We start from the raw sequence: 16,955 nt of genomic DNA, 5'->3' as shown, positions 1-16,955 counted from the left end.
ACTTCTTTGTCTCTGCTCCCTGAGGGTATAATTTAGTTATGGCCGTTGGTGAGGTATGCTTCCCTCCCTCACTCTGCCCTTTCTGATGTTTGTGTACTTTGTCTACTGTATACCTTAATTTCACATCTGATTCTTCTTAACGTCCCAATCCTGACTCTCTGATTCTCTTTGATCTCTAAGCAAGGTTCACTTTCCTGAGGCTTTATGCAGGAGACATTAGCGTGTAAGATGCTCCTTAAATGGAAATGTTTTATTATATTGCATGTCCCATCTACTGAAAATTGCCATTGCCTATCCCTTTTGCCATAGAGCTCAATTGCTCCACTGGTCCATTAGACAGTTATACTACTATTTGGTCGTCCTGGCTCTTAAGATTGATATCCACACATCCATTTGTATTGATCTGTTTGCCCTCGGTTTGGTTTTATTAAGTGTGTGCTTGCATTTATCTGTCACCTTACACTGGTGACCCCTGTTTTCTCTTAACCTGTTCATTCTAAGACATTACCATAGTTATTTCTGGAAATGTGGCTTCCGTCCTCGTCTCCATTTCCCTGATGGCTCCACCTGCAGTACCCAATTGTCACCTAAAACATGGTTCTAATTATTGTTATAACTATTGTATTATCTGCATTGTGTTTGCTTCAAATAATTACCTTTAATTATCCCTTTGTATCACCCCTTTAGCTGTGCATGCATCTTCCAGTGCTGTCTTTAACACATTATGTATGCTTTTGGGCAGTACACGAAGAAATCCCAGGCTACACAGCAGCTCTCCTCCACGATCCCTCTATAGGTTTTTCAATAGGTTTGATAGGGTTCAAAGGGTAGCAGTCTGCAATTTCTATTATGGTCTCAGTTGGTGATCAGATATCTGAGATGTGAGAGTACAAAATGTTGAATCCTGCAGCTTTTCACCAAATAATCCAAATGGGAGCCAGGTATAGTGAAAAGGTTTATTTCCATAGAGTGATGCATACATGATTTAGGAAAGCAGCATTGATTGTCAGTCCCAAAATTATGGACCTAAGTCACAGAAACCTCTGTTTTTTTTCTTCAGATTTTGCCACAATAAATCTCAAATATTTTGCCAACCAGATACATTTAGTTGGCTACATTAACTAAGAAACTCCTAAAGGTACGTCCTCTGACCTTGGATGGCATAGTTTTACGGCATCATTTGGGACTTGTACAATTCCAGTCGACCAACCCACATGATAGTCCACCCACTCATGCAGATCTTTCCATCACATTTCATGGAATTTGACTCAGCAACTAGCGCCCACGTGATTATTTGTTTCCAGTTCTCAGGCAGCAAAAGCCAATGGTCATGCTAAATTAGCAGCTGGATGCTCTTGTGCCATGTTGAGACCCAGACTTAGCATGCAAACTGATTAATGGGCCCCTGCTTGCAGGCCAAGCAAACAACATTCGCTGCACGCCACCTCGCTAGTTAGGTATCTGGCTCACTGCTTCATACCTAAATATGGCCGCAGCTTTAATTGGTCCATGGTTACTGTACATACAGGACTCAATTTGACATACATCACTGTTGACTTTGACAGTTGTCAATAACCAATGGCCCGTAGTGCAGTTGTTTGTTGCTTAAATCTACTGTTAAATCCCATCTTAATGATCCCTTAGTTTCATCTGCAAATATGACTTGACAATGAAGTTGTGTACAAATGAATTTTGTGGCTACGTCTTAATGAAATACAGTGAATTTACTATTAGTTACAGCTAATTAACATGCAATTAAATTGGGCTAAATCCACACCAGCCGACCAACTTTAGAGAGCATGGCATTTCTTTTCTAAAAACAGTGATAAAAATGTAATTGGTGTTATTTATTTATTTATTTATTTATTAGTAATATACTTTTAGCCAGCGGCTTTGCATATACAACATGAAATTACAAACCTACACATCAACAAAGATTGGTGTTATTTGAAATGGATCCTATATTACTGTCTTCATGCACACAGACATTCACCGTTTGCTGCTACATTTTCAGTAATTGCTTTGGTGACATCCTCTTATAATTCGTATGTAAACCATACCAAGTTTTGCCCAATGTTACTTGCCTCGGTTGCTGAGTAATTCACAATTTGCCAATAAGGGCCTAATCCGCAGGAGGGTTTTATAAAAGCAAAACCCCACTGGAAAACACTGTGAATAAGGGCCTTCATCTACCAAATATTCATGAGCCAGAACCTCTAAACACCAGAGTAAACGTGTGTATTGCCTGTTAATTGCTGCACATTACTTTTCTTATTTTCATTCTGTTGAGTTTGCCAATATTTGATTGCCAGTATGTTCAGTCAAGGCTATGATTTTGTAATCCATCTCATTTGATATGCAAATGCTGCTCATTGACTATAACGCATGGAGGCCCCTTCAATAAAGCACTGCATGCCATTCATCTTCACCGAAACTATGCATTCTAATCATATAAAAGAATGAACGGATGCACGTGATAAGGGGGTGCTCGGCATCCAGATTGTGGATTCTGTGCCATGACTATCCGTAGAGAAATGTCAATTGGGAATGTAAACAGCACATGTTTGGCTCTGTGCCCTGTTAAGAACAAAGTGCCTTTTGTTTTGGACGCCGAAGACCACATGTTTTAGCCCTGCGCTTGGTCAAGCAAACACAGACTCCATATTGCTTTCTTGGATACCGTGATTCTTCTTTAATGATGAAGACATGTGCCAAGTGCCTCCAGATTCGATCGTGGAGAAATTGTTGTAAGGGAATGAGGTTGCCAATTATCGCGTGTTTAACACATTGGGTGAGTTGTTTGTCACTTTCAAATGACGAATGGTATGCATCAATGCTAACATTAGATAAAATAAAACAATTACATATAGCCTATTGTGAAATAAATCCATATGCAAAATAGCAAGTGCATGAGTGTTTCATAAACTAACTCCACCGCACCTTGTCCCTGCAGGCCCCAGTATGCAGACATAAGTAAAGTTGGCAAAGCGCCTACATTACCGAGATCACTAAAATGTGCATGGTTGATCAACACAAGGCCCTTGCTGCTCTATGTATACACAATTGCAAAACTCGGATTGCATGGAGCGGGTTACTTGCCAAATACCATCTAGTGTCTTGGATAAAGAAGAGGCCATCCCGGGTGAATACTGGACACGGATTTCCATAAATGCAATCAACACACTAAAAACCCTAAGTAAACACATCAAATATTAAAGAAAATCACCGATTTCCAGAAAGGTCTGAATTTCTATTAGGTACTGGAACTGTCAGACCAAATATAAAACTGAACTGTTCTAAAAAAAAGACTTTCATTAAACTGCTATCAAAATATTAGCCTTTAAATTATAGACACAAGAGCATAATGAAAACTAGAGCGGAACTTAATAACGAAGACAGTAAAAATGTGTGGTCATATTTGCCATTCACTTTTATTAAAATGGCCTAGACTTTATTGCATATTTTAACATGAGCACTCGCTATTTTAGTGCTGTCATACGAGGGCCAACACTCGACCAATAAAAAATACATATAATTCGCAGTACCTGTGGAGGAAGCAGTGGTAGTCTGATATAGGCGAGAAGCAGACTTAGGTCACCGCAGCGCCTTTGCAGGTCATACTTCACCCAGATCATTAAAGCGTGAAAGATCGTCTCTTCATCGGGGACATTAACATCATCACTGGCCAGCAGGCTGTGAAGCTCCTCTGCTGGGAGTAGTAAGAACTCCTGATTCTGTATGACCTCCATTATGTTTTCCTGGGGAGAGAATGAAAGTTTATTCCAGCTAACTTTCTTCATCACAATTGTACAAAACATCCACATGCCAGTGACCTTTCATTGTTCTGCTGTTCTGGAGGGCCTGTTTACAGTTTGAAAGTAAAGATATATGGAATATCATTTTAATGTCAATTCTAATAATCCCTTCATGGTGATGTAAAAATTGAGTTTTTTTTTCAATCTCGCTCTCTCTCTTTCTCTCTATCTCTATCCATACACCTGTCAACTTTAAATGACAGTCGGGTAAAAACAACATCTCTGAACAGACAGAAACCACAAACTAGTAAAACAACATCTATGTATACTAAATAGAAACAGTAAACACATGTATTGAATATAATAATACAAAACGGTCTAACATGGCAGGTTCATGTATTACTTATCAGGAAAAACCACGTACAGTATTTGTAAGGGATCACCATACTGTTCACATACAGTGTTACTGATTTCCCACTAAACGCCTAACATGTTTTCAACCAAATCCATCCATCTACAATATTATTTGTTTATAAAAAAAAATGTTGGGCGAGCATCACACACAACTAATATCCATTTCACTAAGCCAAAACGCTCTGCCGGGGCAGGGCATGATGTGAGCAATGGGCATGTTAGCTGTAGGCATCCAGGTACAGATAGCCCACTCCTGACACACTTGCAATTGTATCATTATCTCAAATTTGTATGCCTACAGTTGAAATAAGAAAGGCCTGAAAGAAAGTAACCTTATCTTATCTTTCTTCACAGTAGACATGAACACACTTCTGGTGAAGGGACAAACCATGAGAAGCACCCTAGCACAGGCAAGAGTGAGAAATGAGTATTTGGTCAAAAGACCTTTTTAAAAAAGGCGAACAAAATAAAAACGTTCTGTGACCGCGCAGAGGGGTCTTTCTAAATGGAACTGTCAGCAGCTGTGAAGCACAGGAGTGCATGCAGGGGATGACAGGCAAGCCAGGACCCGGATGCGCCATCAGAGGAGAACGGGTAAGTATTTGTGTGTTGCGGGTTTGTGTGTGTGTTTTGTGTTTGTGTGTGCTTTGGGCCGGGGGAGTCTTGGGTGGCGAGGGAGGACGCTGGGCCTGAGGGAGGGGGATTTGGAGGGTGAAACCCCTTAATTAGAATAAATCCCACAAGAAAGTGTGTGAGGCGAAGTAATGTCAGTTTTTCGATGTTTGTAGGCACCTAAAATTGACAGAACAAAATCAGTCTTTTTGTTAGGCGACCTATAAAAATAAAACAATGACATGGAACCAAGAAATGTACTTTCTCCTGATTTCTTTTATAATAAATACATAAATAAGTTGTCTTGTGCTGACTGAAAGAGTGAACTGTGACCTGTCTTATCGTCATCAGATAGCTCAGTGAGTTAATGACGGATAACTGACATCTATGAGTGATGTAAATGACGCAATCGAGTCACAAGTTCAAATTCAATAGGGCTCATAGGTACCTTTGATTTGTAATAGATGAAGTTCCATTAATAACGCCCTGAACGCTGCTTTGGGCCTGAACAAACATAAGCACATCTCTGCAGCAAGGAAAGAAGCACTCTGGATTCCAGTCAGAGAGCACATTAAGTTCAAAATTCTCACCTTCACCCACTGCTGCCTCGCAACCAGGCCCAGAGACTCTCCCAGCCACCTGCCTGCAGGCCCACATGTATAGCCTATGCCAATCCCCTAGCCATTTCAACGTTCAAACGGGCTAAAGCTGCTGGCTCCAGCTTCCCTGTCTCCTCTGCCACGCTTTGAAACTCCCTCCACCTGGCCTTGAGAGCTGAGCCTTCCTATACCTTGTTCTGGATACAACTAAAGACTCACCTGTTGCATCAACAGACCCAACCTCCTACTATCTATTGTTCTATATGCGTAACCTTTCATCTTCTGTAACTAACGCCTGGACATGGGTTAAGTGCGCTGCTACAAATGTATAAATAATACTTGTATCTAGCCAATGGTAAAATTTGTTCCAGTACTACAAATAACGAACACATTGACATGTTTATAAGTGACAAAGCTGGAGTTAGTGTTTCAGTAGCCTTGACATTACGGCTGTAAATATTTGATCCCGTGTATATATGTCTACAGTAATAACAAAGAAAAAGTGAAGCCATTTTACAAAACAGAACACCTACAAACGTGAAAAATTATTTGTACTGTCCACCACTGCGAGACATTCTTCACAGCATGAGCCACAGCCAATGAACTCCTATATACTACGGAAGATACAATGCACCTACAGCATAAGACTATTGCAAGTCACATTAATGTTTTAGGACCTTATAAAGGCATTGTGCCTGAGGCTGTGCTTCTCTGTATGGCCAAGAGCCATGGATAGTGCAAAGACGCAGCAATGATGCAAGCTGACAGACCATTTTCAGACATGTTAAAGGAGATGGGCAGTGAACTGCTTGGTTGCCATGCACATATTAGCTAAAAAAAAAACATGTGATTTGTACATTAGGCTTTTTCCAGGCCACATGTATGCCCAGTTCATGGCTCAAGTGTCAACACTGAAGGTGGTCCATGCCACCTAAGAGCCTAAACGAGAGAGTCACAGGGTGAGTTAGATGTGATGGTTATACCATGTTGGTTGGCTGAGTCTCAAATGGTTCCTCCTCTGGCTCTCCGATGCCAGAGGAGGAACCTTTACGAAGTACTTTGTTAATGTAACTTAATAATGCATCATACTGACTTTTCTTTATACGTCTCATTCCGTCTGTGCTCATGGGCCAAATTTGTGGGACTGCTATACTATGCCATTTTCTATGTCCATTTCTGCCCAGCTTTATAGAGACAAAGCTTGTTTATATATTTGCTGCTTCGTTTCCTAGTGGATTACTTGGTGATGTGTTGTGGGATTCTAACATTTTCCTTGGATTCACTATTCACAGCTTAGACTGTGAAGCAGGCGCACCACTCTCGAATCAAGGTTAAAGGTATGTTTCTTGGAAGGAAAACCCTGCAGCACAGCCTCCAAGTATGGTATGATATGATATGATATGGCATTTGTAACGCGCCTATACACAAGTGTTTCAAGGCGCGACGAGGCAGGGAGGGGGGAAACAAGGGGAAGACAGACAACGATCCTACTAGGCCAGGTGTCATTCGGATCGCGCAAGTGCAGGGGTAGGGGGAGGGAAAAGTGCAAGGGAAAAGGGGAGGGGGGAAGTGCAGTACAAGTAAGTAGAATAAAATAAATAAATAGGGCCAGCTGGTGGCAAGTGCAAAGTAAGTGCAGACAAGTGCTGGGAAGGGGGGACTGTAGGGATACAGAGACAAACCGCAGTGCAGAGGTTGCCAGGGAGGCAGTGCAAGTGGAGAGTGGCTGGGCCCAGGACCGAGGTCGGTGAGAGTGGCCCAGTTGCAGATTCAGTGCAGTTTCAGTAAAGGATTTAGCAGGGGAGAGGGAGAGAGAAAGAAGAGGCAAAGAGGAAGGTTTTGAGGTGCTTCCGGAACCAGAGATGGTTCTCCTCAAGTTTCAGGGAGGCAGGAAGGCTGTTCCAGAGGGAGCCCCCTGCCGCGGAGAGAGATCTACCCCCAGCTCGTTGCTTCGAGAAGCGGCTAACCCTGAGGGAGTTGGAGACGGATGAGCGGAGGGCTCGGGAAGGAAGATATTTAGGAAGAGAGAGTTGAAAGTATTTAGGCCCCAGACCCCAGAAGGCCTTGTGGACAATGCAGAGGGTTTTGAACTTAATCCTGGCAGCCACTGGGAGCCAGTGTAGAGATTTCAATCCTGGAGAGATACGGTCCCTGGGCTTGAGGCCAAGGACAAGTCTCGCAGTTCGGTTCTGGATGAGTTGCAGAGGGCGGAGAGTGGAAGCAGGCAGATTAAGATAGAGGCTGTTACAGTAGTCCAGCTTCGAGAGAACCAGGGCTCGGGAGACAGTGAGCTTCTGGGGGAAGGAGAGGAAGGGAAGAATACCTCTGAGGAGGTGCAGCTGGTAGTGTGACTTCTTAGAGACGTCAGATATATGAGGAGAGAAGGAGAGTGTGGAGTCGAAGATGACCCTGAGGTTTTTTGCCTTGCAGGTAGGAGCAGGAAGAGGGCCAAGAGAGGCTGTCCAGAGAGCTGCAGGGAAGGAGGGAGTGGGTGTGCCGATGAGTAGAATCTCAGTCTTACTGGCATTAAGGCAGAGGTCATTGGCGGCACACCATTCCTGAATAGCAGACAGACAGTCAGAGATGAGGGAAGGAGAGGGGGAGGCCGAGGGTAGCCTGAAAATGAGTTGAGTATCGTCCGCATATCACTGAAAGTTGGGGCAGAGAGCGGCAATGCGGTGGGCAAGGAGTGCCAGATACTGGTTGAATAGCCAGGGAGAGAGATTAGATCCCTCGGGGACACCACAGGTGGAGAAAAAGATGTCAGAGAGGAAGGACCCCAGTTGGACCTGGGAGGGTCGATTGGAAAGGAAAGAGGTCAGCCACGCCAGAGCCTGACCAATGATACCCAGGTTATAACAGAGATGGTTGAGCAGGATGGCATGGCTGACAGTGTCAAAGGCAGAAGAGAGATCGAGCAGAATGAGAACACACGGAGTGTTGGAGTCGAGGTTCAAGAGCAGGTCCTCACGGATGTTCAGGAGAGCAGTTTCCGTGCTTCTGGCAGCTCTGAAGCCAGATTGATGGTCGTGAAGACTACCAACAGATTCAGCATAGAGGTTAAGCTGGGAGATGGCCAGTTTCTCCAGGAGCTTGCCCAGGAAGGGAGTGATGGAGATTGGGCGATAGTTAGACGGGCAGGAGGGGTCGGAAGAGGGTTTCTTAAGAAGAGGGTGCACAAGGGAGTGCTTGAGGGGGGATGGGAAGACTCCAGAGGCGAAGGAGTGGTTGCAAAAGTCAGCCAGGGCAGGAGCGAGGGTGTCAATGTGGTCCTTGATAGTTTTGGAGGAACAAGGGTGAACCTGTTTAGACAAGACTTTCATAGATCAGACTTGCCTGGAAACCTCGTCAGCAGAAAAAAGGGGAAAGGCAGAGAAGGAGGGAGGAGGGGTGGCTGCAGAAGGGCCAGAGGAAGAGCCGGGAAGAGAGGGATGGAGGTGATAGGAGGAGAGTGAGGACAGGATGTCCTGAGTTTTAGAGATGAAGTGAGAGGCCAGTGCAGTGCAGAGGGCCTGGGAGGGGACAGGAGAGGTAGAGACTGCAGCAGGGTTGGCAAGCTCCTTGCAGATATTAAAGAGTTCGGCCGCGTTGTTAGATGCCGCAGAGAACGGAGAGACGGTATTGCCTTTGGAGCAGGCGGCAGGCCATTTTGTCAGAGGATGAACACAAAGCACGCCATTTCCTCTCAGCCACCCTGCACTTGCGTTTTAGGGTGACGAGATCCGAGTCATACCAGGAGTTACATTTGGCTTTGGGCTTCAGGTGGATTCTCATGACGGGGGCAAGGACATCAAGAGTGTCAGATATAGCAGAGTGGAGCATGGAGAGGGCTGTGTTAGGGTGGGAGTCAGCCGAAGGGGGAGGGGGGGCGAGAAGGTGGCAGCGAAAGCCGCAACTGACATGCGCTTCATGGGTCAGATGACCGAAAAGGTGGGTGGCCGTGATGAGGGTGGCTTTGCCTGTGGGGTAGGGAGGGTGAGGTGGGAGGATAGGAGAAAGTGATCACTCCAGGAGAGAGCAGTGGAGAGAGGGACAGAGAGGGGAAGGTCAGAAGAGATCAGAGCATCAAGCGTGTGCCCTGTGGAATGAGAGGGCCCGGAAGGGAGAATAGAGAGTGAGAGAGAGTCGCATAGGTCACAAAAGAGTCCAGTGGGGGGATAGGTGGCATCCAGGTGGATGTTGAAGTCACCAAGAAAGAGGAGTTGAGTGGTTGTATCAACCCTCTCCACCAACTGACAACCCCCTAACATTCCACATTCCATAGTGACAACCCAACATTCCAATAGAACGTGTAGCAGCTAGTACACAACCTCCCCCAAAATGATTGAAATGGAAAAAAGAGGAAAACATGATAAACAATGAAGAAACAAGAAAGTAACTGCAAACTAAAACACATACAAGAGAGGTGGAACTGGAAACTATAAACACAAACTGAAGAAGTACAAAACACTAAGAATACATATCCTCCCAGAGCCCCACATGCCCTGAATACCCCACATCTTAACCCAAATTACTTGAACATGACAATTTATAATACATATTTGAGCAGAAAACATTGAGTGATACATGACATTTATGTTCTTACTATCCTTAATTCACTAAGTTACTAGAAACACATAACTCATACTTAAACTCAAAACAAAACATCTGAATACCTAACCAGAATCACATAATATAGTCCTTCATCCACACCAGTTCTCTTCTCCTACTCGCTGCACTTCCACTGACAAAATCCCTGCCAACCCTCACAGCAGCAGATCCCTCTCCACCACTGTTCACACCAACTCCTACCCCACTATTGTCCCCTAACACATACTCCAACTCCACACACTTTCCCCAAAGCACAACCCCATTATCCACACCATTCACTGCCACCACCCGTTTCATGTTCCAAATGGACCAATCATCCATCCTGACAGCATTTCCCAACACTCAAGAACTTTACCTGGCTCAGAAAACTTCGACCTTCCTTTAGCCGTATGCACATCCTGCTTCAGACGCACCCATGACCCGACCGTCACCTCCACACCTGCCTTAGTCCTTCAACCCAATTTGACATCATAGTAACTCTTGTTTCTCCTCTTTGCCTCACCCATCCTTTCCCTCAAACTGGTGCTAAACTGTACCTTTTCCAGGATGCTCCCTACCACATCACCACCTTTAGTCATTGTGTTCACCCACGCAGGATTAAGATCTGTGCTGGCCTCTCTACTTCTCATAATCCTAAACAGTGACACTTAAGTGACCCCATTGGGAGACATTCTCACATTCCACAAGAACCTCCAAACCGGCTCTTTCACCTCCATTCCATTCCTCACTGCCTGTTCTATCACTTCCACCAACACCCAGTTGAATCACTCAACCACACCAATAGACTGGGGCCTATACAAAGATGTGAGCTTCCATTTAAAACCCCTCTTCCTGACATACTCTTTTCTCTCTGCACTTTTAAATTGGGTACCATTATCACTCTGCATTTCCACAGGGAAGCCTTCTCTCCTGAATACTTGTTCCAGAAAATGTATTATCTCACCACTAGAAATAGCTTTGAACAACTTCACCTCTGGCCACCTTGAAAAATGATCGACCACAACAATCAAAAACCTATACTCCTTCCCATGCATTTCATATGGACCCAGAATGCCAATGGACACACGTGACCACGCTCCTTCAGGCAACTGCAGTAACAACAATTCTTGTCGGTGAGTCTTCAAAGCCTTATCACAGTTATAACATGCACCACTCTCCCTAATCACTGTCTCCACCATCACATTCCACCAATACCTCTCCCTCAACTTCCTCTTAGTACACATTGCACCCGAATGCCCTTCATGAGCTTTGTTGACAAGGTTTTCTCTAAAACACATAGGTACCCCCAAAACCCCTCCCCTCAACAACACCTCATCTTCCAAAGTCAACTGGTTCCTAATTTCCCAATACGCCTTCAAATCATCTGAAAATTCTTTTTTGTATGGCCAGTTTTGTTACATCCACAGCATTCCCCTTCCCAACACACGGTCCTCCGCCAAACCATTCTTCCACTCCCCTTTTTAATCACCACATAATTCTCCCCAAAAACCTCCTCAAGGAATGCCACAATAAGTCCGTCTTCATCCTGAACAATCTCTAACTTGTCTGTTCCTTCTAAAGGCACCATAGAAATAAAATCAGCTATCCTGTTCATAACACCAGGTACATATTCAACTTTAAAATTATATTCTTGTACTCTCAAGCACAACCTGGCAATCCTACATGTGGCCCTCATCATTCCTTTGACTGAAAACACCTCCCCCAATGTCTTTTGGTCTGTTCTCACTAACATTTTTGCCCCACACATAATTCCTGAAGTGTACGATTCCACACACACATGTCAGTTTCTCTCTCCCTATCACCGAATATCTACTCTTGCATTCTGTAACAGCTCTAGATGCATGGCAAATTGTGCTTGCCTCTCTCCCAACACTTTGAGAAAGAACCACTCCTAATCCCTTCACACTTGCATCCACTGTAATCATGCACTTAATCTCCATTTTGAACATTCCAGATTCTGTGCATGACAAATCTCATTTTGTATTGTCTCCAAAGCTCTTTGACACGCCTCCTCCCCTAAAAATTCCACACCCTTCCTCAAAAGTTTGTGAATGGGCTCTGATGCAACAGCAACATTCTTAACAAACTTGTAGTAAAATTCAACAAGACCTAAAAATACCCTTACTTCATCTTTGTTCTTAGGAACCAGGGATAGATCGATACCCCTTCCCACTCACTACGTGTCCCAGATACTCCAATTCCTCCACCCTGAAGTGACATTTGCTCAACTCTATTGTCAACCCTCTATCTCTGAGCCTACTTAATACTTCAAACAATCTCTTATCATGTTCCAATGCAGTTCTCCCATATATCAAAATATCATCCTGGTACACTAACCTACCTTGAGTCCCCTTAAGTACTCTGCCCATTAACCTCTGAAATACTGCCGCAGCAGACGCGAGTCCAAATGGCATTCTACGGAAGCAGAACAAGCCAAAAGGTGCGATAAATGTCCTTAAACTCTGACACTCCTTTGTCAAAGGAATCTGGTGCTACAGTGCTGACAAGTTTAGACTAGTAAACACAGCTGACTCTCCCACTTTGCTTAACATCTGCATGATCACCGGCAATGGAAACTTGTCCACAGGGATGTTCTTTTTGACCTCCCTAAGGACTACACACATTCTGATCTTTTCATTCTTCTTCCTCACTACTACATTAAGACTGACCCATTCCGCTGCCTCCAGGCTTTTTATAATTCCTCCATTAAGAAGTCTTTCAAGTTCCGTCTCTACCTCTCCTCTAATGGAGAGAGGAATATGCCTTAATTTGTGAGCAACCGCTTTAGCATGTGACTTCAAAACAATCTTATGAGCAAATCCATGCAAACACCCCACTTTGCTGGTGAACACCTTAGCATCTGACATCAAAACAATCTTATGAGCAAATCCATGCAAACATCCCACTTTGCTGGTGAACACATCTGGAAAACGCTTCTCTTTGGTGGCAGCATCATGTACAAACAAAACTGGCTCTTCACTGCTGGGGTCCAACCTGATACCCAAAGCTGCTTGGTTCTGCCAGTCTAAGACTTTCACACCTTTCCTTGCAACATATACATTAACCACAGCCAGTCTTCCTTTGTACTCCACCACGGATTAGAACATCCCCTTCATAGTGATTCTCAAACCTTCAAAACCTCCTAGGTCTGTGATGTTAAATCTCTTGAGCACGCCACACAAACGTGCATCTCTCAATTTCTCACATCTGTTTTCTGAAAGTATCGTTTAGGGAGAACAGCTGTCCACAATTACCTTGACCTGGAAGCCGTCTATCCTGATCTTGCAACTCGGACACCTCCTTTGAGAATAACAGAATCATTGTGTGGTATAAAGCTGGAACCACGGAGTGCTTGTCAAATTTATATATTGGATGGAGCAAATAAACCTCTAGGTAAAGGATAGCACTTGGTAGTAACTCTAGTGGAGATGCTGCGGGCGGTGGTGAAGATTTGGACTGTATGCCCAGGGTAACTGACAATTAATTGAGTGCAAAGCTTTTTCACAACCACACTCTGGATACACAGTCATTGATTTTTGTAAAGTATTTAATACAATTGAAGATAGCCAAGATAGCCAACACGTGTTTCGACCACACAGTCTTCTTCTGGGCTGGTAAAGATATATAGATTATCACAAACAGGTTAATATGCACAATGAATATAATGAAGTGTACCGAAAGCAAAAATCAGGGCAAAAAGGTGTAAGAACAATTAACAAATAAATCCATTATTAAAACACAATGAAACAATTTTGCCATTCAAAAGGTGATGTCAACAAGGTTTCCAAAATCACCAAAATTCCATAATGGGGAAATAAAAGAACAAATGGCACATAGTACGAACGCAAATAGTCTTTGATCAAATTTAATTTGAATATTAAGGTCTGCTTTACTAAAGACAACTGATATGGGGGGTGGGCCTCCACCATAGGAGCTGATTTAAATTTGTTTCCCTGTGATCTCCAAAGCCAATTAACAAGGAATTTGACCATATTAGCTAACACCAGAGCAAAGTACATCATACAACATGCTCGTTCATGCAATAGCCAGTGAAAACTGCTGAGAAGTTGAATAATTGATTAGATTGGGGTACTATTCGATAAATTACAAGTGAAGTGAAATTGTTTAAGTGTGGCTTATACCGGAAAGGCATGATCATTGATCATGGCCACCTACCTGAGCTGAATTCTATACGACCCCTTCATTCGAAAGTAATACAGTACACTGAAAATAGACAACAGGAGCAATAAACTACATTCAGTACGACTCACTGGTTATTTGAGGGTTAACTATTGGCACAACCTCTAACTTGGACCTACCTGTCTGGCATGAATCTTCTAACTCGCAAGTGCACCGATTAACTGGATCCAAAACATGAAAAACCCAAGTGGAAAGAAGGGTGCGGGGGAAATTATATATTAAAAAGTGCCCTATAATACTACAGTGAAAACAGTGGGGTACAACGACAGGTCAGGTCCAACCCCATCAAATGGTGCACTTACCTGCCATCCCTAGCTGCTCACTGTATCTAAAGTGTCCGGGGCGACTGCCCTGTAACACTGTTGATTTAAAACTCCTCTGAGGAAACCGGAAGTAAATCAGGCTGCGGCCGCCATCTTGGTTTCGCTAATTCAGAAATTGCAGATTGATGAATACCGAGAACCAAACAAGGTATTCACATCGAAAAGAATGACCCTTGGAATATCAAAGTGCTTCTCAATACTGAGCTACTGCTTTTGCTAAGAAAATGTATCATTTGGACTACACAAGTCTGTGATTTTACACAGGGAAAGGGTCATGTATCAGACCACTAACCTTTAACATGTGTTTAACTCTGTGTAAATTACCCATTATTAGGGCTAGGAATTTCAAACCTTGGCTCTGATGTTCCCCAGGCATGTGTTAAGTGAATGTATGTAAGGGGACTGTGAGTCCAGGATTATAGAATTAACAATTTACAACAACGTTTATTACGTCCAACATGGGTATAGCTGTCATAAATATAAACATTCTATAGTTTGCATAGTAGAAATAGTCAAAACAGAAGCAGCCATTTCAAATATAATGCTTACAAAGTTGTTTGGTAACCAATTGTAAAAACATTTTTAGACTGCAAATTAATGCTATTATGATAATATGATTATGCATGGGGTCCCCTATAATTGTATCGGGCACGATGCGTATACAAAATCATAATTCAGCAATAACTCAGGAAAAAAATGTGCGAACCCCCGTAAAACGTTCCTGCACCCCCCTACACTGCTTATGCACACCCCTAAGTCACATAGGGACACCGATTGAGTACATGCACCCTGAAAACCAACATGCAACCCCACCGGCGCTCTGCAAATCATGCACACTAGTTTACTTATGACTGCCTTTGGGTAGCGGATTGTAAATAGGACTTTCTTGGCCATTTCTCAGCCGAGACCTGCAGGCCGTCCCTCGGAAAGCCCATTTTTTCACAAGTTGTTCCCCATTTTTGGTGTTCCGCCCCTTCCCAGCCCTCAGCGCAAGCAACACACATGCTCTTCATGGAGTCTCGCGCAATGCCCTCGACAGCTCGTGCAAGTCCTGGAAAGGTGCTGCGCATTCTATTTCATGAATAGAAAAATGCGAATTTGTGTGCAGTTGCACGCACAAGTACCCAATTTTCCACATAGATAATTCCATGAATCGGGCCCTAAGTGCTAGAAGGTAGATTATTGAATTATATTTTTAAAAGACACACTGAACTGTAAAAAAGGTGCTGTTCAATGGGGTAGGATGAAACCACTGCTGTTACAGGGTACCTTTTTAAAAGGAAAAAAACATGTTTTTTGTATTCAGTGAGTGCTGTATCATGTTACCAGGTTCAAACACCTGAAAAAAGCAAACATATTATGACAGCGGAAACCAGGGTACATACATGTGCATAATGGGGTTGGTCCAGAAAAGAGGGCAGTGTTGATCGCCACACTTGGTTAAGTGCATTTTGTTCTACCAAAATTGAACTTTCAAGTAACGTCTCATTTTCCAAATTGTTGAACAGGAGCAATCAGAACAGCCCAGCAGAAGGGCATGCGTTCTGATAGAGAAGCCTAGAAGGAACATTCTTGGATTGGGTCAGTTCAGTGGCATCAGCCAGGAATATCTATTGAGGAAGCATACATGAGAAGAAATTAGGCAAACTGGAAAATACATTTTGACTTTTCCTACCGGTGAGAGGATATACCAAGCTGTCCTAAGTGTTCAATGACACTCCACAGCAGATACGCATGAGAAATGCATCAGCCATTAAACATTTACAAATGTGGGTTCCAAGAGATATGAAATAAATGAAATCCAGGACTACCATAAAGTAAAGGCTGTAGGAAAACTGTCACTGTAACTATAACACAGCTATGATGTATGTGAGCAGGTCCTGTGTTTAAACATGGAAGATGCAAATAGGGAAACTATGAGGCCCAGGCTCCACCACCTGCTCACTGAAGTAGGCCTCAAAAGCAGTAAGAACATGATAATACAGGTTCCCCAGTCCATCTCTATCACATGTTATTCAGGAACTCTACCAGCTTCTGTCCCATTGCCAAACCTTTCAGGACCTACATTTCTATCCAAGACCTGTGAATCAAAAATCCCTAAAAGGCATCAATGACATCCAGCCCTGCTTGGACAATGGAATTTACAAGTTTTACTTTGCCAACTTGTTTGTGGAGATGTGTGCAAAGAAGGACTTGCACGAACCACAATAAAGGACGAGAAATGGGCCCCTTCAGCCCAAAACATCTGAACATTAAATAACTCTTTAACAGGTGCCATGATCAAAGGATAATTACCAAATGCACTGCTCAGTTCCACGAAAGGACAGAACAGGTGCTTGTCAGCAAAGAGGAGAAATATGGCAGCAGAGTATCAGCCACTGCAAGGGGATCTTGTAACAGCTGAACAAATGGCAATGTGGGAATCAAGATGTTAGTAAAACCTTGGTCCATGATTTTGAACA

General features: G+C 43.5%; 1 protein-coding gene across 1 annotated transcript in view; it reads right to left on the bottom strand.

Moving 5' to 3' along the window:
* KLHL1 (kelch like family member 1) overlaps window positions 1-16,955 on the bottom strand; it is a 1,778,891-nt gene that overhangs the window by 765,656 nt on the left and 996,280 nt on the right. The window contains exon 5 of the mRNA XM_069639396.1: window positions 3,546-3,758. Within this exon, the coding sequence (XP_069495497.1) occupies window positions 3,546-3,758 (213 nt within the window). The remainder of the gene's footprint in view (window positions 1-3,545; window positions 3,759-16,955) is intronic.

This window comes from Ambystoma mexicanum, chromosome 7q (assembly GCF_040938575.1).
Source record: "Ambystoma mexicanum isolate Mex_15411 chromosome 7q, UKY_AmexF1_1, whole genome shotgun sequence".
Lineage (NCBI taxonomy): Eukaryota > Metazoa > Chordata > Amphibia > Caudata > Ambystomatidae > Ambystoma > Ambystoma mexicanum.
This window is presented reverse-complemented; position numbering and strand designations above follow the sequence as displayed.